The sequence below is a fragment of the Haliaeetus albicilla genome, chromosome 13, assembly GCF_947461875.1.
Source record: "Haliaeetus albicilla chromosome 13, bHalAlb1.1, whole genome shotgun sequence".
Classification (NCBI taxonomy): Eukaryota; Metazoa; Chordata; class Aves; order Accipitriformes; family Accipitridae; genus Haliaeetus; species Haliaeetus albicilla.
In genome coordinates this window covers 33,674,303-33,697,820 of record NC_091495.1, presented here as the reverse complement: position 1 = coordinate 33,697,820, position 23,518 = coordinate 33,674,303, and the positions used below count along the sequence as shown (strand labels likewise).

The window sequence follows — 23,518 nt, the reverse complement described above, 5'->3', positions numbered from 1 at the left end:
AAATTGAGAATGAAGCAGCACAGAATGGTGCTATGAATAGGGAAGATGATGTGATTCATCGTACCCAGGTTTGTGTCCTGATGGATGTGGTTATGTTAGTGAGTTCACTTAAAAGCAGGTGCAAACTCTTTAGAAAGTGACTGAATACACACAGCCTTCTCCAGCAACACCTTTTCTTCTCTGTCTGCTGTATGGTCAGTGTCTTTCTTTTGTTGAAATGGAAAGTGATGCGCTGTTTGAAATTCCTGAAACAATTATTTTCAGATGCTACAATATGTTAAGCCTAGAAAACTGCAGAAACACTTTAATGACTTTTTTTTCACCTCCCCCAGATGGTCAGGAGCACTTAATGCCTGCAGGCTCTCTTCGTAAAAAGAAGCTGGCAAAAAGACCTGGATACATGAGGCCAGAAACTCAGCGACAGATAGAGTTTCAGTCCCTGGGTGCCTGCAAACCCTTCAGCCCAGAAGAGCTCAAAAATGGCAGGCAGCACTGTGGAGACTTTGAGAACTGCTCTCTACGCAGACCATGCCAAAGTAACTTTGAATTCTTACGCTGTAGTGCAGCAAGTAGTGCCATAGCTCCTGCTAATGGGGTAACAACATTGGCCACTACCGGAAAAATGTCAGGATGCTGCAAAAATCTTTCATGTTGCAAGAGTCCACGGTCGGAAAACGCAGTGATAGCTGTTTACCCTGCTGCAGCAACAAGCAAAGGAAGCGTTTCTGCTGCGTGCTGTACATGGCAGAAAAGCCACAATGCTAAAGTGAGCAAGCCCCCAAACATGTATGCTTTGGATCAGACAGAAGTGAATAACAACTGTGAATATCAGAACAGAGATGTTGTTTCTCATTCTGTTGGTGCACACGATAGCTTTAGTTCAAGTTTCAGCTTCATACAGCTTTCCCTGAACTCGGCCGCTGGAGTAAGTGATGCTGAAGGCAAGTCAACTGTCAAGGAAGCTGAGTATGTTCTGCATCCCAGCACCACAGGAAATCTGCATAAGCCAGAAGAGATGGCACGAACTTGTGAGCACTTGGGAGCTTTGCATTGCTTCTCCAGGCCCAGTGAGGATTTGGAGTATGAAAATGAGACCACAGCAAATGATAAACTACAGGACTGCGAGACGGTCTCTCTCTCGGATACAGATGCAACATTTTCATATTCTACAGATTCCTCGGATGCAGCATCTGCTGGGTCTTCTGTCACCTCAGGCTATGAAAGTAGCTTTACTGTTAGTGACCATAACTGGGATACTTTGATGAAAAAATATGAACCAGTGCTACAGGACTGCCTGCTTGGCAACCGCAGTACATTAAAGGTTAGTAATCTCACTTCATCTTTGATTCCTCCCCCTGGCCCTCACATCATTTGCATTTATAGTGCCTAAGTCAAAGTTGATGCAGGAGTTGGGATATTAATGGCTTTTGGGGCATTTGTTCGTAGAGGTTTACAGTAGCACTCTGCATGATAAAAGTGAGAAAACCAGTTTCATTTTCTTTTTGGTTCTTTAAAAAAAGGTGATGTTGTTGCAGTACCCTATTCCTATGTTCTGCTGAAACTGTGATCCTCTCATTTCTAATATGTCATACAGTTTCTGAATTCAATAAATACCATTTTCTTTAACAGGTGGCTGTTTTGTCTGCAGTTTGGAGTATATGTAGTGCAAAATTTGGGGGTGGTAAGAACTCTTTTTCTTGAAGCACCATGATTTAACAACACTAAACTTTGTAATTGGAAATGTACAAGTTTAGCCAAAAATTTCTTGGAGTGAGGCACCTGTATGAGAGTAGTCTGTAATCTAATAGATGGGTACTTTCCCTGCATGAAGAAAAATGGGGGTCAAGTCCCTGCTCTGACTCCAACTGGGAATTGAACTTTTTTTTTTTTACTTCCACCTCAGAGGAGTACTGGGCTGTTGAGTCAGGAGTCTTTCTTTTTGCACTGTGTGTACCCAAATGTATACCTACTACATATACAGGCATTCTCATTCACTGTGTTCTTCATGGGAAAGGGGTGGGGAAACTTTAAGAAGGATCAGTTACGTTTTGTTATACAGTTTTTGGGATGGTGGGGTGGGCATTGGAGGGAAACCACTCTGAGTTTACCTGCAATAAGGAGCCAAATACTGGCTTTGTTGTGCATGCAGAAAGCAGTAATCCAGAGATTAATGTGGACATGATGGATTTCACAAATCTGTTCAAGGTGCACTAAGTGCCTGGTGGGGTTTTTCTGGTGTGGTGGTGGGGTGTTTTTGGTGTGGGGTTGGTTTTTGGGTTTTTTGTTTGGTTTTTTTTTGTTTTTGTTTTTTTTTTTGTTTTTTTTTTAGTGTATCACTAGTGCCCTGAGTTTCTGGGATGCCTTTCAGAAACCCAGGTTCTTGTGACTTCTCAGCTCAGACGTACCTGCTGAGATGCACTGTACTGTCTTTAGGCCTGCTGAAGCAACCTGCTCTGGGGAGACTTTGCACAACCTGCTGTCTGGGTAAGACAGAAGGTTGAGAAACTTTTATTCTTACTTTACTCTCCATGACATCTGACCTGGGCTTATGATGCTCTCTAATACTTACTTTTCATAGAGGATGCGTGTAGGACTCAAACTAGGTTTTCTAATTTACAGACTTAACACACATCGACATGGAGCAGTTTCTTTGGCTTTATGCCTGGAATGACAATGTGCCCATGGTCTGGGATGGTTTGGGAAATTAATTTGCTGCAAATTTGGGAATATATAACATAATCAAAATAAGAAATTATTTTTCTGTCTTTTCAGTATGCTTATTTGATAGGCACGGAAGAAAAATTGCTATCTTTAATTTCTGTATTCATTAATTCATTGAATGGAGAATGGGGAATTTGTGCCCTCAGATGTCTTTGCCCTTGGTTAGCCAGTGTGGATGTTTAATTTGAAGCACCTTCCTATTGTAATGATAATGAGCAAGTCTCAAACTTTTCAGAAGGGAACAAAGGCAACTGTAGTCAACAACAGGAGACAAATACCAAAGTTGTTAAAATTATGCTTTTTCTGTACTTATTAAAAAAAAAAAGTGGTCATCACATGGTACAGATGTAGGACATGCCATGCTGAAGCAGCTCTTTGATTAGTTGAGCTCCAAGCATCTTACCGGCCTGCAAATAGAAAGCACTTTACTGTGACAGCATCAGTCAGTTTGCCGTGGGCATGCCTGGGCTGTGGTACCCAAGCAGACTTTAAATGACCTGCCACTGTGGGCGCATGATGGAGTAAACATTGCAAACAGCAGCAAAGCTGTATTCTCAGTATAGATGGTTGTTATACATCATATATATGAAAAAAGTGTCATTTGAATCATTCCTACTGCAGGCTTCTTTAAAACTCTATCAAAAGTATGGCATAAAATACAGAAAATAATTTATGGTGAGGATTCAGAGCTCCTCCCTTCAATATGTTACACATTCCTTACCAGCCTCAGAGAAAAAAGATTGGAGTTTTAGGTTGTGAAAAACAAAATAAAATAAAACCCTGAGGAAAAGGGAGTATATACAATGTTGTTTGGGTGTGGTTTTGGTTTGGGTTTTTTTTCCCCCTCTGGGGCATCCTATAGCCTATTATTAATCAAATTTTTTTTGATTCTTTTCTGGCTTTATTTTTTTTAGTTCTTTTCTGACTAGTCCACTTTCACATACCATGTTTAGAAGAGATGCCATTAATTTAGATGTCTTGCCTAATATGTGTGTTGATTGTGTAGTCACGATAACTGAGTGTTTCTATTAAGTTGTTGACTGGCTGTACCTATTTTTCTCTATGCAATTTAGAATTTAAATGTAGGGATTTAAATATGAAAGAGTTTCAGGGAGGAGCAAGATCTTTTATAAATGCAGGATGTCTAAAGTATGCATTTTCTTGTGTTAGAAAATGCTTTCTCAAGCACTTTCAGGCTTTGGGCTACGAGAATACATGCTGCTGCTTTTTTCAGGCTTACCTTTGTCAGTGCTGATAACAGCTTGTTTGGTACAGGTCATGTATAAATTTAATAAGAAGAAAACACTTTTCAGTCTTGTAACTGTAGCCATGTTAGGCTGTGGCTGGCATGGCAATGAGGAGAGGACTGCCTACCTTCTAACCAAATTCTTCTAACAGTAAAAACTTGCAATAGCCTTTGAATACACACCTAGCCTTACAATTTTTTAGTAAATTTAGAACTTTGGTCCAGACCCTTCATGTTAACAAAGAGAAGCAGTAACTTCAGAAATAAAACTTTATTACGGCAAGAGTTTCTTTTTTGGTGTGAAAGGGCACTCTGTATGTAGAATAGCTATTGGTGTTTTTCTTTTTTTCCCCATCTAGCATTTGCAGTGTGAACATTTCTGAAAATGCAAACTTCAACGTTATGCAGATAAGCCTAAATTATATTTTAATGAACCTTCATTGGCTGCATATGAACACAATTTTCTGTGCCATAACATAAGTATACCTGTTCCAAAATATTCATACTGTATTTCTCTTTTTACTTACAGAAGAAAATGTGGTTTGCATATGGAAATTCTGGATTTGTTCTGTGCAAAACTCATGTAGGCAAAAAATTGTTAGAATGGGCTCAAGAACACCCTGTTGAGTACAACGTGATCAGAAGCAGATATCATGCTGACAGAATCCTCTAATAATCCTTACTTTGATTTATTCAAAGGGTGAAAAATATCCTATGATCACGTGATCTCTTTTGCTTTTCAAGAAATAGTTTGTTATCTCTGTATGTGTTTGGACTAAAGCCAAGTGTCGTTCAAGTAACTGCAGTTCAGCTGGCTTCCAAATAGGTCTGTCCACTTAATTAATGTTTGGTTTCACTCTCAAAATCGAACCATTCTAGCAATGTAGTAATCTATTAAATTTTTATTATGTGGAGGTTAATAGTCTAACTATTTTTAAATGCAACTTCTTCATAATTAACTTTTTTCTCTTTGCATAGATAAAATCCTTGGTCTTACGGCTTCAGAGGCTTCAGGAAAAAGCAATAGAGGAAGATGACTATGATAGAGGTGAGAGTTGCTCCCCCCTACCCCCTGCTGGATCATACTGCTTTTTTTTTCCCTTCCTTCCCCCTCCTTCCTCTATTAATTTTATTTTTTTATTCGCTACATAGCGGTGGGTAGGTGTGGAAGACTAGTTCAATGAACTGCATTGTTTATTCTGTCGTATGGCAGGAAACAAATTAGAGAAAGAAGTAGGTCAGCAGCAGGTAGCAACAGTTTTTATTTTCTTGAGCCACATCACCATGTGGGAAGGTTGAAATCCAAATATCCACCATCTGGATCAGCTGTTTTGAAGCAGCATGACTTTAAAAAATGCAGAAATGAATGAAAGCTTTGAAAGGAGAAAGGACAGGCACTGGCTGCTGAGAGGGTGTGATTTGTTGCTTGCCACATTTAGTCATGACACTACAGCAGGGCTCAAACACAGAAATGAGCTCAGTAGCTATTATAAAAGTGAATGATACTGTCCTGTGGGATTAACTTGATGTCCACTGAGTTTAATCAAAACCAGCTAGAGAATATGGTAATGATACAGCTGCTGGCAAATATCTCTATTTGAATAATGCTTTTCCTTTGAAATGCCTTGGCATTTCTGATAAGCTCTGTGTGTGTGCGTGTTAATAATTAGAGCATCTATTAACACACATCTCTGGTTTCTTATTGTTTCCTGTTATGGTAGTCTGTGTTCAGGTACTCATATTTTGATAGTCTTGAGGTTCTAGGTTAAATTCTTCCCGGTAGATCTGTCTTCAGTTGGGAAGCCCTGCAAACGTTTCAGTAAAATCTGCATGGGTACTTCGGAGAATAAGGCTGGAAAAAGATAGTTCCTTTCCTGCCACATTTTTATTCACAGCTTTTAGGGGTCGGGGAGCATCAGACTTGTGGTTTGCCTTTCAAAGTTAATGTGTGAAGCTTTGCAGTTGTACTGTGGCTCTGTTTCTGTGCCCCCAAAGGTGTCCCCCAAGACGATTAAAATGTGTTTTAATAGTGTCTGGGGAGTAGGTATGTAGCCCTTTTGCAAGAGTGCTTCTGTTGGCCTCTTAAAGGCTTATCTATATATAGGAGAAGTCTGCTACTGTCACAAGTCATTCTTTTAGGGTGGCATCTCCCAGTGGGGAAACCCTTTAGGTATGTTAAAAGCTGAAGATGTTGTAGATATTCATGGGTTTATTCTCTGTCAAATAGGCATTATTGATGTGTGTGCTTTACATGTGTAACACTCATAAGTCTTCTTTTTTAAGTGCCTGTGCATTGAGTTCCCAGTTGGAGACTTCCTGACAGCTGTGTACTCAGTGTGCGTGGTTCCCACAGATTCCAGCTGGGATTCTCTGGGCAGTCAGCCACTCCAACAGCAGTATTTTAGTATATCAGGTGTGACATCTGCATGTGATGCCACGTAGTTGACCGCAGTGGAAAATGATGACTTATCTAACCTTGCACAGGAAGCTCTTGTGTAGTTTTCCTGGGTGCTAGTCTTGTATCTTCAAAACAGGACCATCTTTCTGTTGACCATCATTTTATCAATTAACTAGGGTGGAAGCTGAAAAGGGTATCAGGCAGGTAGCACAGAGGGTGGTTTGCAGAGTCTTGCGTTAGTTCCCCTCAGAAGGATGGTCTGGCTGAAATGTAATTTCACCAGGTGTTGTGGGCACAGCTTACAGAGAGCAAAAGTGGCAGCAGTACGGAGGTGGAGAGGATCATCCACAGGTGAGATTTCTGTTTTCTGTGCTAAGTCTGGCATATACAGGCAGAAGACATTTGCCCTGATATGGGACTAGATACTGAGGTGCTTGAGACACTTTGCCTTGGGTTCCTCCATCCCTTTGAAAACTGGAACTCCATCTTCAAACACGTGTTTTCAGAAAACACTATGCTCCGTCCATGCACAGGACCATGCATCCTTAGTTTTATCAATTCCTAATTTCTGAGTCCTTGACCCACTTTCTGTCATACTGGTTTTTGCTCCTCTTCTAATACAACTGTCAGCTGTTTTGTGTGTGTTCTTTTTTTTTTTTTTTTTTTTTTGTGACTACTACTCATTATTTTCATGGTATCTGAACTGGCTTCCTTAGTTTTTTTGTGAAACATGGGCAGCGTATCTCCAGGGAAAGACTCGCATGGAGAAGGTGCAGTGCTGCAAGAAGAATTAGAGCTGTGACCTTCCCTCCTCCTCTTGCAGTGGCAAGCTTTCTGCCTTTGCTTTTAGAGCTACATCGCTGCTCCTGATGGAGAACAAAGTCTTGCCTGGCGTGAAGTGAAGTTTGAAAGCTTATTAAAGAGCTTACAGATTGGCCCGGTACCAATTTCTGTTCAAGTGAAATCTGTAATTAGCCTTCTTTAAAGGGATCTTATTGCCAAATATTGCTAGCAGGGAATGGAATTGCTAAATGTGCAGAGCTGTGATGTGGGGCATAAATGGAAATAGATTATCAGGGAGTGGGAGAAACTGACATGATGTATGCAGAGGGCTGAGGACATTTTAACTATAATGCTAAAAGACAATTACTGTCCCTGTAATTTGGGGGACTACTTTGAGCATAGCGAGTCCTCTGTTAAGAGCAGAACTGTTTTGAAATGGAGATTGTGGTAGTGCTGTGTGTGGCGATAGCACAGGTCTTGCTGATTTGGGAGTGCTGCAGGGGAAGGGGAGATCTAGTATGATGTGAGTAGCTGCAAAATGCCCTGTGCGTGGAAGAGGTGAGTAGGGGGAAAGGAGACCAGGTGGAGGAGGGATATGAGTGGCTATACCCCCAAATGGAAAACTAAATTGTCATTAAATACATTCTTGTGTGTAACTATGTTATCGCTTCAGTGGTGGAGGCTCTGCTCCAGCTTCAACTGTAGACAAGAACTCAAGAGATTTTTTGACTTCGGCTCTCAAGAGCCATACAGCCTTGCAGGAGAGGGCTTAGTTTTTAACAGCAGCTCAGTGGGAGGGAGATGTATTAGCACTTGAAACTCCTCAAAGTGCTCAGGACTGGTTTCTGCTGTCTGGCACTGCAAACTTAGCGACTTAAGGAAAGGCAAGCATCTACTGACATGGCTTCTTTCCTGCTCTCCAGAGCTTTTTGAAAGCTCCCATAGCTTATAGTAACTTTTGAAACGGAACCGTAAGTACAGTGGTGCCCCTACAGAGAGGGGGAAGTGATGCACTGTAGTTTTGGTTGTGGCAACAAGACTAAGAAATGGCACAGAAATAAGGTAAGTTTTTCTCACTACAAAGCCATGAACAAATACCTTGTTGCAAACAGGTCAGGAATAAGGATATATTTGTTTTTCCCCCTTTGCAGAAACACAGAACAGATGCTTGTTGCTTGGGTCTGTTATAGAGCATGTGTGTTTTCCAGATTCATGTTAATGAATTAGCATTTATTTCCTGAACAGGTCATGACTTTTTTTTTTTTTAAAGGGATATTTGGAACCACAACCCTCCATTGTTGTTTAGGAGAGAAGTGAATGCCTGTTTAAATCTTTAGATTGTTTCTTCCTAGTTTTTCCTTTCTTCAGATGAATCTATTTGCTCCCTTTCTCCCCTTGAGCTTGGGAGGTGCACAGCAGAAATGGCTCTTGCCATTGCTTGTTTACCTGTGCTGTTTCTTCTTAAAGACCTGCCTTGGCATGATTAGGGTGTCGGTGTAGAAGAGCTTCAACTGATCGTTCAAGCAACTGTTTCTTCCTACACTTTCTGGCAGTGCCATGTGTATGGGGGGAGGTATGTTCTGAGAGTGTCGGAGGGCTGCTTGAGGCAGAGGCTGCCCTCCTGTCCCATGTTCGTGCTCGTCTGCTAGAGGTCACCGAGCACGGTGCTGCGAGACCTGCAGGCTGCTCTCTTTTCATACTATAGCCACCATGGGTTGCTTCAAATGCAGATGTTCCTCTGCTGTGAAACATTTGTGTGAAATGCATATTCAGTGAGACAAATCTCCTTCTCCGTCCTGATTTATTTTTAAATACGAATCATTAGGAGGTTTTATTGCTTGTTCTGTGTTTGTAGGTGATGAAATATCAGCAAGTAGCTTATTTTTTCTGTATTTACTTGTGGTTTCCTCTTGATGGCCACATTACTGTATATTTTCAAAGCAGGTACAGTACCATGGGAATATGCTAACAGTGTTTTGCCTTGTGTAGCATATAGTAAAAATTGGTCTGTTCTCCAAGGATCACTTGGAGTGTTGTCATGGCTCATTATTCATGATGGAGCTTGACAGCTCCAAGGTTAAACACACTGCTGAATGCAGGAGGTAAAAAAAAAAAAAAAAAAAGAAAAAGGCAGCATATTTTTGCATCTGTAGGAGTTGTGCTTGCAGTGGAAGCAAGTGTATTTTGCTTAGTACAGATTTGTTGTCCAAACATTTAAAAACCCTTTTCCTGTTCTTTGCTTCTTGAACTCCTCAACCTTGCCTGGTGCAAGGGGCAAATGGATTGGTAACTAAGTGTCAACACTGAGTCTTGCTGCTGAACTCCACTACTGGTTCACATGCAGTCTTGCTCTGCAGAAACTTACTTCTGAGTAACTACTGTTTGCTTTGTGGGTTTTTTTGTTGGTGTTTTTTTTTTTTTTTTTAATTCTTGTATGCAGGAATGCGAGTGTACGGATTCACTGCTGGGAACTGGTAGGGAGTGGTAACTTCCCTGTGCAATCAAACTATATTCAGAGTTAGGGTTCTCCAGTGAAGGTCATTGAGTAGATCAGAGCGACTCCTCATCAGTGCTATATGGCAGCTAGAATACAGAAACATTTCCTCTTGTTGTGGCAAAACCTATCCTATCTCGGCAATGAAAATTCATGCTGTAGATACATTTGTGAGCTTCGTCATATGAGCCTTCAGTTATTTTAGTTGAGGTCTCAAAGCTTGAGCTATATAAATTGGTGAGCTGCCATGGACTTGCGCACTGTGTGCTCTGCAGAAAAAGTGTTTGTATGTTGTTTCCTTCTTTCTGTTTGTGCTCTTAGAGACCTCTTCGTACTAACTGTCCTTGCCATGTCTCAGGATCTGCAGGGCATCAAGGACAGAACCCTGTGGTGTGTAGGAGTTGGAGTCTCATTTCACACATGTGATTAATGGAAAAAGTGTAGGGAGGGCCAGGGAGGACTTTGCAGCAGTTAGCCTCCCATACGTTTACGCTAGAAGAGGTGCTGTTGCTCACTTGAACCAGCTATTTGATTTAAGGCAACAGCAGAGAGGGAAAGCAATAGAGTATAATGTTAGGTAATGTCTGGGTTGAAAATGTAATTTGTTAAATGGTATTCAGAGGGAGGTCTTGCCCACTTCTTATGGTGGTACTTGCAAATGCTGAATTAGGCAATAACCCCAAACTCCTGGCCAGATGTATAGTTGCTTGGTCCTCCCAAATTTCTTTTTGTAGTTTAAACTGGAAAAATATTTTTCCAGTTTAAAATGTTATTTCTAGTCATAGCTCTTAAACATTTGAACCAATCTGATCTTCAAGCAGGTGGGTGGTGTGTTTTGGGTTTTTTGGTTTTTTTGTTTTTCTTTTCTGGAAGAGCTATTTGCAGGTGAGGGTTGGATAGAATCCCTGCTTTACTGTACTTCTATTATCTTGAACTAAAATGCTTGCTTGACAGATGGTTGTCATAACAGGATGCAGAAATGAAGGCAAGTTAGCTTCTTTCTGAGGAAGGACAGTGAATTTGAGAGAAGCTATATCTGGAAATAACTCTCAAAGAACATGTTACTTTGGATTGTACTTGTTTCAGGATGGCACATACCTGTGGAAGTAAAATCCTTCAACCTAGCTGTATATTGAGTGAAGCTCTATATCTGAGGCTACCGATTAAATAAAAGCTGGTGGATGCTGGAGAAGCAGAGCTTCTGTAATGCAGCAGACTTACTGTGAGCTTGTAACTTGCAGTTGCAGGCCATTGAGTTGGAAGTGGTTTTTGGGTGGATGGGACAAATAGGGCTTTCTGTTGTGCTGTACCGTCAGACCCTTGTTCCATCACAAGCTTGTAGAAGCTTCCTGAAATCTGTGGGTAAGTCTCTTTGGGTTTCATTTGTCATTTTTATAACTTTCCAGTAAAGCTATTAAGACAATAGGGGGAAGGGCTTGCATAAATTCTCAAAACCAACTCTTCCTTGCATGGATCTTGTTTCTTGTCTTTCTCTGACAAACTCAAATAACCTCCACGAAAGGGTTTGGGTGGTTAAGGAAGTAAGTGCTTATGTGAAGTATGAAGACTTAATTTTCCTTGCAACAAAATGGAGGCGGCACAAGCCTTGCAACTCTTTCACCTCATCTCTGCTTCTCCGAGACAGAAGTCTGAAATGAAGAGATAGAACTCTTTGTCCATATCCATTTATTGTTTGGTGCTAGCTGAAACTGTGGGCCAAGATGCTGCTGTTCAAATGCTTGGTCTTGGCTTCTGTCTACTAGCAGCAGTAATGACGTCACTGTTCCTTTTCATGTGGTTGATGTTGGGCTTATCCAGTTGCTATTGGTTTTATTTTATTTTTCTTTTTCTTGTTTTCACAAAATTGGGACTGGAGTTGAGCCAGTCACAATTTAAAGGTATGAAACTCCTTATCTCACTGTCAGGTAGACAGCTAGAAAACTGTCAGGCTTTTTTTTTTTTTTTTTAATAGTGAAAGAATCTAGTAATGGCTAATGTTTATGAGGGGGAGGTCTGGTACGCATTTCTGGGTACTTTTGCTTGTTGTGTTTACTTATTACATGTGTAGCAACATTACATCTTCAGCATCTTCTTGAAACGTTTCTGATGTTAATCCTCATTTTAGCCCAGTTGTTCAGTTTCCGTCACTTCAAGGTATGTCTTTTGAGGTAGAACAGGATCTTGCTGTTGGTCTGCTTATGCCCACACATTGCAAAGCAGTCATGTTTTGTGCATCTTTAATTCCTTAGCCAATATTGGAGAGAAAGCTGCTGTAGTCATGCAGTATCTCGCTTAGACTGTGCAGCCTAAATATTTTTAGGAAGTGGTAGTATTTTGTGGGATTCTGCTATGCTCTCTTATTTTAATCTTGGCCGGCATGAAGAGGTTCAGCTACATCTTGTGTTTCTGAAAGCTGCCTGACAAAAAGAAAATTGCTGAAGTTTTGGCATACCATGTGCTTGGAAGCTTTCTCTACTCCCGGCCATCTGCTGTCTAAAACTGACACTGCGGGCTACTCCTCCTATGATAGTTGGGCTCTATTTCTCAGCCCATGATGCAGCCAAGCTGTTCCCAGACAGCCTGGCTAGTCTTTTACAAACAAACAAGCCATGAAAAAATCCGAACAAAATAAGCAATTATGGATAATTTAAGAGCTTGCTTGCTGAATTGCAGTTTGAAGCATAGAGCTCTGATGGGTGTAACTTGGGAGAAGTGTTGATGTGCTATCTGGACAGTACCCACTGAGTGAGTGACACAGCTCTCCTGCTACTCAGCCCATCTGCTTACTTTGCACTTGCAAAATCATGCAGCCCAATGTTATATTCAGACAGGCTTATCTTTCCTTTGCTCTTTAGAAGTATTAACTCCAGATAAGAAAATTCTTTCATTTGCAATGTGACCACTGGAGACAGTATGACTATTAAGTCAACCAACAACTAGAAATTAATTTTGCTGCCCTTGTCTTACACTTAGGATATAAACATTTTAAGGGATTGGGGGGACACCTGCTCTTTTTTGTCTGCTTAATAAATGACTGGACATGGACAGAAACTTCTAGATGGCATGGTAATGTAACTTCTGTGTAATTGAGGATTAAAAAGATGCTGAATGACTGTGACTACCATTTGAAAGCAAACATGAAAGTCTTCCAGTGTGAGTCCTCTGTGGGGAACTGATAATGCTCCTTGCTGATTGCTGGGTGGTGTCTGGTCGAATTCCTTAATAGGATGCTTTTATTGGAGATCTCCACAGACCTTCCATCATTTGCCAAACTCCTCTGCAAAGTGGGATTGCCTCAAGTCAATTAACTTCCCCTTTCTCCTGAGGTTTCTCTCATGTCCTCCTTGTCCACATGCCCAGACCCCACTGCCCATGCTGGCATGTGTTGATAGTTCTGCAGGCACGTCTGCCCTCTCTGATGCTTCCCTGCCTTGCTTTTGGCATATGCAAACTTTTGTGCGTTCTTTTCTTATCCTTAGCCCATGGAAGGTAAAAGTAGCAAATGTGCTGTTCTATGGACAACTTTAGTCCTCTTGGGACAGTGATAGGGTTGTGGCAATGAGCTTTAATCAAAAAGGTGAAGAAGGGAAATTTGAAATTCCTAGCACTCTTATACAATAACATGCTTTGGAGAGAGAGTTACTGAGTCTGTAGGAAATGCTGACAGTGGGAGCATCCAAAATAATGCCTGGTAATGTGAGTTTTAAACTTCTGCTGTGACACTATCCTACCAGTCTAATACTGGTCAGGATTCCTGGTAGGTTTTAATTTGAGGAGTGGGAAGTAATTGGGTCATCTCCATGCTCACTGAGATTTTAAAGCATGGAAAAGTAGACAAAATTAATGAGTTGGATTGGTTTGATGTATGGTAAAGTTGTAAAAAAGCAAAGTGAGGTGCTGTGAATCAGAGGCATAATTCAGACACAATGTTGGAACCAAATACAAATAAAGATGTACAGCCTTTTTGATTAGGTCATTGCAGAATGTACTGTTCATCCGACTTACTTGTGGGTGTTCATTCATGCACGCCTCTGGCATTCCCAAGTGCCTCTGTATGTCTCCCTGCTAATGATAGCTTACTGGAGAAATAGCATCTTGGAGAAAAGGCTTTAATGTTTGCATTGCTAGAAGCTCTCCAGGGTTCATTCAACTTCTTGAGAAGCTGTGTCAGTGGAAGCAAAGAGCAAAACCAGTTTGGCTTTATAAGTGCCATGGCACCATATGAAGCATCTGTTGCATCACACCAAAGTGTCAGGGACAGTGTTGCAGATTGGAGTGCCTTGGATAATAGTCTCAATAAGACCTGCTCCTACGTGAGTGGGTCTCTATCAGTTTTATTTTATTCATGATGTGCTGTACTTGAAATATTTCTATGCTGTCCTAATATCCAACCCTAAACTTGGAATAGGTGCAGCACACCTAAGGTCTAGAATTGCAATACGTAAATTTCAGACAGTCTTGTTTCTAACAAGTTTCTGCTTCGGCGTGAAGAAACTTTCAAAAGGCATGTTGCAAGCAGGTACTAACTGAAAAGCCGGTGTACCTGAGGCATACTGAGTGAAAGCACGCAGGAGACAGAGGCTTGAATTTGACGTGCATAACAGTACAACTTCAGTACTTAATAAGCACTCTTGGATAAATGTGTCTTACAACATTTTTGTCTATCTGTAGGATTTCAGTTGTGCAAAAGATGTGGGAAATTTTTCTTTGTTTTTTCCTTTTGTGAGGCAGTCAGATAAGATTAGTCTTGAACTACAGGCACAGGTGTTGACTGTCTGGAGTTAAATGCACTGATTTCTCAGGGTGGTATTTTGCAGGGCCATTATGACTTCCAGACAAGGTTTGTCATGGGGAAATATCTTTAGGAGTCTGACCATAATCAGACAAGCTTTTGGACATACCAGCTTGAGGAAGGGCTTGTATACCTGAAAGTTTGTTGCATTGTTCCAACTTAACTAGTTGCCCTGGCTGAGTAGTTAGCAGCACAAGCCTTGTGCTACCTATTTCATGGTATTGTGGTAAAATGCATTATAAGCAATGGTGTGGTATTGTGATGTATGTGAGGGGAAAAGCCAGTTCTAGCTTTGCCTTACAAAATGGTAGTCTCCATGCTTATCCTTGGAACTTCACAGTGAGAATATGACAGTTGCTTCTCTAAAAATGTCAGCTTGGTACTTTGCAGTAGTCAATAATATCAAGTAAGTTACAAGTTTTACCTGCTTGATTACATCTGAATAACCAAGACAACGCATAGATAACTAAAATCGCTAACTAGGAAGGGTTTCTTTTTATGAAAGAGAAACACTGATTACGTATTAGAAAACTGGAAATTCAAAAGCAAGCAGTTTTGAATTTCCCATTATGCATACCAAAACCAGTAAAAGAAATGTTGCTGGAATTAAAAATATTTTGAGACTTCTGCATGAATTATCATTAGCAAAGTTCTTGGGTGTAGCAAGCATTGGGGAAACTATTTTTTCAGTTTTGTTTTCAGCTAGCAGGTGTCTTGGAAAACACTTTTTAAAGATAAAGTTAATTGTTTAGTAGTAAGACTGTTTAAATTTGCAAAACTAAAATGAAAACATTTGTAGATTAAGAGTACATGATTTGGCTGCTGGATTTCTTCTGAAAGCACAAGTGGAAAAGGTAGTATCACTCAATGGTGTGACTTTTTCATCTTTAGTTTTGCTTACAGAGGTGAGGATCAGCCATGCAGTCACACCACTGTTCTGTCACTTTTAGAATTGTACATCTTTTGAAATGAATCATGGCATCAGAAAAAGGCATATGATTAGGGGTGTGAATATCAGCCTCATTTTTGAACTTAATTCTATTTCATCTATTTATGGAGTAAATTATTTTTAGTCCTAAGAGTTTTACAGTTTGAAAGTAAAGTATGGTTAAAGAACCCCCAGACAATACAACCTTTAAGTGAATTTTTCTTGTGTTGTCAAATGCATATGAAATGCTGTGGTGTTTTTTTAGTAAAGGAAATGTTAAAGGTGGTTCACTATTTTTGTATTTTACCAATGAAACCTTCCTCTCTTCACGTCTCGTTCTCCTGTGTTTATGGCTTGAGATAAGAATTTCAGTAATAGGTAGTTAATTTTTCAGGAAAAATGCAGGGCAACCCTCTAAATATGTACAGACAGTACTGTGTTATCCACTGAGGATGTATTCCCAAACAGTTTGTCATTTAGCAATGTGATGGATAGCAAAACATTCCCCCCCCGCCTAAAAATTAGTATAAGGGGGGCTTTTGACATACAGTATAAATTCACAGGGCCAGTGTAGGTGATATGGTAGATAGAGTTGCAGAAAGAAGACCGTCAGCCTCATTGGGTAGAGGAGATGCTTGCTTTCTGGAATGGATTGCTGTTCTGAGAGTTCTCTTCTGCTTCAACTGCGAGACTGCATACCCATCATTGCGCTTTTCTGTCCTTCACCCTTAATTGGCTTTATTCTGAATCATTTCAGAAAGGTCATGAAAATGTAACTGTTCAGGAGGCAACAAGAATGTTTCCAGTAGAAGACTTGCATAAAGCCTTCAGTCTCACGTGAAGCAGTTGACAGCTTTGAGAATGGCAGTCTTTTCCAAAAAGCCAGCATTTCTTTCAGCTGACCATACTGATGTTCCCATTGTGCATCTCCATCTTCCGTATCATATATACAGTCCCTGTGGACTTGAATTGTATGTGTTCAGCTCCATGCATGCTTCCCCCTTCGTTACATCAGTTCTTAGGGGTGAAAATTGTTTTGTTGTCTGCTCACCAGAGCCATTTCATCTGAGACTGATGGCAGCTTGCGGAGCAGGATATTAAATGATTGCTGATGGAATGCTAAAGTAATGGAGAGAAATGGCAGAGGCAGTAGGGTCTATACACATAAACCATGTTTGGTTTCTTCTGCATAATCTTACAAACTGTCTATCAATGCACAGTCTTCTCAATCTATACTTGTTGGCTATGGCACTGCGTTGAGTGGCTTGCTCATGCTTTGGTTGGGCCTGGCATTGAGCAAACTTGGGGTAGATTTGAGTATTAAGGCCCTCGTTAAAAAAGAGAGGAGAAGGTCTGGGTGAGAGCTATATGTCTGTGGACATGTGTGCACTGGAGGAGATGGCAGGATTTGAGTGTCTCAAGATTATGGGAGGGGAGGAAATTCTTTAGCCAGGAAGCATGGTTCAACATTAAATCTATGGATGGAGTGAAGTCCTATATAGAGCTTACCACTGGATGGGGGTGGCAACTTATTTCCATCTCTAAATGACGTCTAAATTACGAGGAGATGTCACAGCTAGGCTTCAGGAAGCGAAGGGATGATGTTGAATTGTAGGAAATAATCAGTACAGTTGGATTCTGTGGAGGCAAAGAAGAGTTCAAGAAGCTTTAAGACTGCAATGAATCAGGCCTGCACACTGGGATGTATATGACTTCCTATTAGAGCTGAAATAGCTGAGGGTGTGGTTCTGCCCCCAAAATGACATTCAAATGTTTTACTAAAGAAGTGATTTGGGCGTGGTTGGGTTTTTTTCATGTTTTGACCTTCACCTGCTCAGTCTCAAGGGTATAGGTGACTCCTAGTACTGTCAAATACGCTGGTGGTGTAGTGGAATGACTTTTGGCTGCTGCTGTGCGATGGGCTGAAGCTCTGCTCTTTTCAGTATGAATCCTGAGTGACAGCGAGAACTTGCTCAGTGGGAGTCATCTGAAATTAAATGACTCTCTTAATGATGGGCATATAGGAATGCAGAGCGAAAAGGTTCCTGCTGTATGCTGTAATGTAGTGCAAAGCCTACTAGTGGGGTTTATTGCTGAAAAATCCTCATCTATCAAATACCATTCAAGGGGAACAATTTCTCAATCCTTAATCTGAACAAGAGTCAAACTGGTGAACTGGAAGCAGAAAGCTAAATAGCACATTAGTAATTCTACTGAAGTCTTGTATTTACAGGTTTATGAAAGTAGCACTGGTGACTTAAGGGTGCTACACTGATCCTGACCTTCTCCAAATGTGTACAAGCAGTATCTGCTACTCTATGTTCATAGGCCAAATGTCATGCTTTGTTGCACAAGTTCATAGGGAATCTGCTATCCTGTCCTTTCAAAGAACAAACAAAAGGAACAAAACAAAAATCTCAGCTATTTTAAGTGCACAGCAGTAATTAAAATCAAACCCAAATTCACACTGAAGTGCAGGAGGTGTTGGTTTGAAATATTTTAATTATGACCTTTCCTTGCTGGAGAAAACACTTGCAAGCAAGAGCTAAAATCGCCCCAGTCACAGGCAGGCTTCAACAGCTGGTTATTGTGGTGCCATCTAACTAATAACAAGAATGAAAATAGTGAGGCGTTCTGAATCAAGAGGTTCCAGTCATGCTATGTCACCTGCCTTGCAGCGTGGGCAAGAAAAGTCAAGATGTATGAGTGTTTAAAAAAAAAAAAAAAAAAAAAAAAAAATTTTTTCATAATGTTGTATAAAATGACAAGGTCTTCCAGGGAAAGAAAGGCTGAAGATGCTGAGGAGGAGAAAGAATGAGAAATATTGGGGGGGGGTGGGAATCTGAAGTAGAACTATTCCAGAATTAAAATATAATTCTGTTTCGGAGCACTGTGCCTGCAGCAGCATTGCTACTAGAATAGCTTTCTGATATTAATTGTTCTGCCATCACAAGTCTGTTCATGTCTCCCCGTAGATAAGTCTTCTGAGTTTTATGCAGTTTTATGTTTCCTGTCTCAAGTACTTCTTTTCCACCTGTAACTCCCAGGACTTGTAATGAGGAATACACAGGATCTAGTAGGATGCTGTTTTTTCATTTACATGACTCTTAGATTTCTTCTTTTTGACGCTTTAAAAAATAATCATGCAGTTCCAAATAAGGAGTAGAGAAATCTGGCAGAGGATCAAATAATCTTTATTCCTCATGCCACACACTGTATTTGTGCTATTATCAAATGTGTTAATTTTTTTCACTTATGTGCCGCTTTGCTTGTTGGTTGAACCTGCCTGTTACTGTATACGAGAGGTGTTTCTCTCTTCCCTCCTCCTGCTTTCAAAATACTTAGGTTCTGCTTACCTATAGGTGTTGTATTGACTGACCCATTCGGTCTGAATATTTAGGGGCAGCCTTATATGCTCAGCAAAACTATTTCATTGCTATTACTTCTCTTGGCAAAAAAAAAAAGGAAAAAAGCCCTTTCCTTTTAAATCAAGCAAGGAGAAGGCAAGGCTGCATGTCTGTGTGTGAATGGCTAATGCCTCCACAGCATAAACGGACGGGAGTTACTCAGAAGCAGTGTGGGCAGCAAAGCAGCTGAGCTGTTTTTGACTTACTTTCTTCTCTCGTGGCATGCTTATTTGTTGAATGCAGGGAAAAATTATTTGTTATGTCAAAAAATGTGAAAGGGAGGTTTTTTAGCTTGCTGAAGTGTCCTGAAAAATGCTGCTTTTGCTCAGATGAAGGAGAAAAAAAAAAAAAAAAAAAGAATTTGGTTCCTACCCAAGCCAGAGCTCAGTTATGTGACGGCTGCAGAAGGCGTCATGTAAGAGCTGGAGTCATTTGGGGGGATAATGGAGCAGGCCTGGTTCTGCTGGACAAGCATCCCCTGGGTTGTAGCTTTAAGGAAGCAAACTTGGACTTTGACTTCAACAAGCCTGTGGCAAGAGGTTTCTTGTACCTCCATGTATGGTCCTATAGGGACTGTGCTATTAGTGGTGTCAGCTGCATTTCCCGGCCTCCCTTGTGTGCAAGCAACAGCATTGTGTCTCCTGCCTCTTTGGAGTTAGAGGCCAAGTCTGCCTCACGTGCTGAGCCTGCTTTAATTTGTCTAGAAGTCCTTTTTCACTGCTTTAATTTTATAGGGTATAATTGCTTAATAGAAGCTTCCTTGCGAAGTGCCTCTAATTGTCGTTCAGAGTGAATGCTGTTAAGAGCAACTAATAACGAACTGAATGGTTGCCTACAAAATCAATTTTTATTTTAGAAGTTAGGAGGGATGGAAAATTAGTTCTTCAGAGAAGCTTACCCTCCTTGCTCCTAAAAGCTTTCCTGAGAGGCAGCCTTTTGTCTATTTCTGTTAGAAAAGTGAACTTTTGTGGTCCCAATTCCCCACTCCAGAATTCAGTGTGCTGCCTGGCCTTCTCTGCGCTTACCCAAGTTATTTCCTTCTATAACAGATGTGGGCAGGTTGGTGGCTTGTGTACCTTCCCCACTGCTGCAGCAGGGATCCTAGAAGCTGTGGTGTTCTTAGCCAAGATAGATGTGGGGTTTTTCATTTTTTTCATGTAAGGCAGATGCTTGTGGGGCTCATATTTCTTTGTTTGTAGTAAGATCTAAAGAGTTGTTGTTTGGATGGTTGGCTGTTTAGGTATGTATAGTTGATGCCTATTAGTTTTAAGGAATGTGTTCTGTCTCATGCTTTTTTATATGATATTAATTTCTTTTCCCCCATCCATTACAAAGATACACTGTCTGTCTGCCTAAAATTACCGAAGTCCATTTTTAACATTCAAGATTTATCTGTCATGTAATGCAACAGTACACATTGTTCCTAATATCTCTAATGCCTGCCTAAAAGAAATATTGCTAAATGTTACCTGTGGTGCAGAATTTCTTGAAGTACCCTCAGAAAAGCAAAGAAAGTGTTTATACAGCCCTGGTAGGCAACTAGAAAGGCTACCTATACCAAAGTACACGGGATAACCTTTGGAAAACCCAAGAAAACAGTGTGAAATACTAGAATTTTTTTTTTTTTTTCAATTCTCATCTGCAGGCCAATTGACTCTTGACAGTTGGAGGTCTTTTTGAAGTGATGTATAGCACACAAACCTATCATCTCAGCTTCCAAGTGAGTAGACAGAAGATACCAGGGCCGGCTAAAGGTCACAAAAAAACCCAGTTGCCCTTTCTATGCAAAGGGTTTTAAAGCAACAACCCAAACCAACTTGCAGAAGAGAGATACAGAGAGGCTGGATCCTTCTTGATGTTAATATTCTGCTCAGCTAAGATTATCTAACTGCTGTAGATTTCTTTTGAAGGTTAGGATGAAGCTGTGGCAATGCTTATTTCTAGTCGGAATGTTCTTGGGAGCTCAGGGTAAGGTCAAAATTTGAATGAGTACTTCGTCACTGCCAACTCTCACAAAATTCATGACTGTCCTGCTTCCTCCTGTCAGTGAGGAGTCCCATTTGGCCTCAAATACCTGTTTGAGAAATATCTTGTACATTTGGGATATGTTTAGCAGTATTATGATGTGTTCAGTGCACTACTGCCTGTGCATGGTCTTTGTGCAGGTGATGCTCTTGTCGTGCTTGTTTTTCAATTGAGATTTAAACGGCCTCTTTCTTCCTTATTGCTTGGCTGCTTCCAAGTATAGGCAGCTGCTTGCTACTGAAATCTGTGGGAATGACCATAATGAAAAAGGGAGTGTTATTACCAGGGTAGCCCCAGTGGGAAATATGGATCCATCAGAACTGCTGTCCCTGGGTGGATTCTGTACTCTGGGGTTTTGTACTTGTACATTCAGAAATACACTGCTTGGGGTTCCTTTCTGGTGAAAGGGCTAACAAATGGCTATTTCTTTACCTCCTTAACTTTGGCCATGAGGAGTTGCCAGGGCTCCTACTATGCAAATTCAGCCCCAGCAGATGCTATTTTAAAAATTAAGATTTTCAGTCTTTCAGGCACGGGAATTGTGCACGAAGAAGAGTGCATCCTGCGTGCACAGAACGATATGAGGAACTTTGGTGACTGTAAGGCAAGCCTGCTTTCCTATGTCTCCCACTCTGATGTCCTCTGTTCCCAAGCGCTCATCTTAAAACATTAGGGTAACTCCTAGCAGTAACTTTTCTCCCCTCCACATTGTGTTTTAGGAAGGTGCTTGCCAAGTGTCTTTTTGTCTCCTCCCCTGAGCTACAGGTTCTTCCTCCCCTGTGCCCTTCTTATGTATTTATTCAGCCAGCAGGCTTTGTTAGCCTCTGCTGCTGCTGTTCCTGCTTGTCATCTGGTGAGCAGGGCTTGAATTTGCTCCTCACCTGCTAATTGTGGTCTCCTGGGAGTGGTAGCGGATATTATCAGCCTGCTGCTCTACTGAGTTTCTGTGGTTTTAACTGTTCTCTGGGCTGCAGGCTCCGGGCTGGTGCAAAATAGTTACTTTGCTGCCTCCCTGTAATCCGAAGTCAAGATCAGGGGCATGATGACGAGGTGCATCTTCCTTGTTGCTTTCTCTCAGCGAGTTAATTTTCTTTCACTAGACTGGAAAGCTATTGACCTTTTCTTAGCAGGTGGTGTTTCCCTGCATTCCTTTATTTGCAGCAGCCCCCAGGAACCTGAGGAACAACAGTGCATGTATGAAAGGAGCTGGAGGTCAAGCCACTGTGCTTTTAGTATGGAAGGAAGCCTCGCGCAGTACATCTACTTGCATTGAAATTAGATGCTGGTGGTTTGAATCTGTGCCCTCTGGAAACTAGTAAAAAGGGTTTGCGTGGTGGCAGTGTGTGTTTCTGTGTGTTGTTTTTCTGCTGGCTTTGAATGGTTTGGGTCGGATTTTGCAAGGCCATCTTTGGCTCCTAATGAAGTTCCTTGTCCCTTCCTGAGGCTTCAGGCTTCTATGTGTGATCTCAGGAGAATTCTGACAGGAAGGTGTAACATGAAGAGGTTGGGTGAAACTTGCCCTTTGCTGTCCTGGTCTGTTGGGAGTGAGAGAACAGGATTGTACTTCTGGCTTGCTCTTTGCCTATACCTTTTGTGCTTGGTCTTGTCAGAGATTCTCATTTTGGAAGAACAGTGGGATTGGGTTTTTTTTGTTGTTGTGGTGTGTTGTGTTTTTTTTTTTAAAACCAAATATTTACATTGAATCATATACTTTTTGATTTTTCTTTTTCCCAAGAGGTGGTGGAGTATGGCCTCAAATACTCTAGTTTTCTTCTAGCTTTCTTGCTGCTTTCTGTTATTTCCCAGCCTAACCTCTCACCTCAGAGCGCATTCCTTGAAACCTCTCTGCCCACTGCCTGGGCGAAGTCATTGTCTTTTATGCTTTCTGTCATACTTTCTACTGCAGCTGGCAACATTTGCACCTTCTTAATCATTTGCATTGCTGTTCTGTTCTTTCCTTCTTCCTTCTCTGTTTCTATTAGTCCTGTGCAGTCACTCTTCCTGCCCCCAGTATCTCCAGGAAATTCCCAGGCTACCTTTAGTATTGGGAGTGGAGCACCTGTATGAAGCCATCATGGGACATAGCTGCCGACCTGGCTCCTAAAGCTCACACATATCTTTGTTTTTTCCTTTCCAAGTCACTGCCTGGAGCTAAAGCTGCTGGTGGTCTGATTGCTTCCATAGTCCTGATGTGACTGCAGGTGTGCTGGCAGCCTGCAGGTCTGGAGTTCAGCTGGAATTGCCCCTTGTTCTAAGCATATTGGGTGAGCTTCACACTCTGCCCTGATAAGACCCTCATGGCCAACCACCAACAAGATTTTAATCCTGTTCCAATCCTTTTCACCAGAATTTGAGGAAATCTGTACTTGTTTCACAGCTAGGGCTCATTGTTAACGGATTTAGGTAAATAAGCCAAAGTCTTGTTTGTATGTGAAGAAAATAAAGCCAAGCTAGGAAAGGAGAAGAATCTGTAGTGCTAGAGGATATCTTAATATCTAAATATCTTAATCCTTTCCTTTAGAAAATAAGTAATTTCAAGGATCAGGTTAAGTATAAGGACAAATAATGGTTTGTTTGGTTCCCAAAGGAAATTTGTGAAGCTGGATGGAGTGACCATGAATGTCTGAATTGGACAAGAGATATTTTTGCTACTTATAAAAGATTTTATTGCTAACTTTTTGGTAGTTTCATGTTAATTCTCTTGTCTAATAAGAGTGGAGGAAG

The 23,518-nt window shown here is 41.0% G+C and overlaps 1 protein-coding gene across 1 annotated transcript in view; it reads left to right on the top strand.

Moving 5' to 3' along the window:
* DISC1 (DISC1 scaffold protein) overlaps positions 1-23,518 on the top strand; it is a 208,812-nt gene that overhangs the window by 19,496 nt on the left and 165,798 nt on the right. Inside the window, 2 exon segments of the mRNA XM_069800752.1 lie at positions 333-1,321; positions 4,946-5,015. Coding sequence (XP_069656853.1) covers positions 333-1,321; positions 4,946-5,015 — 1,059 coding nt within the window.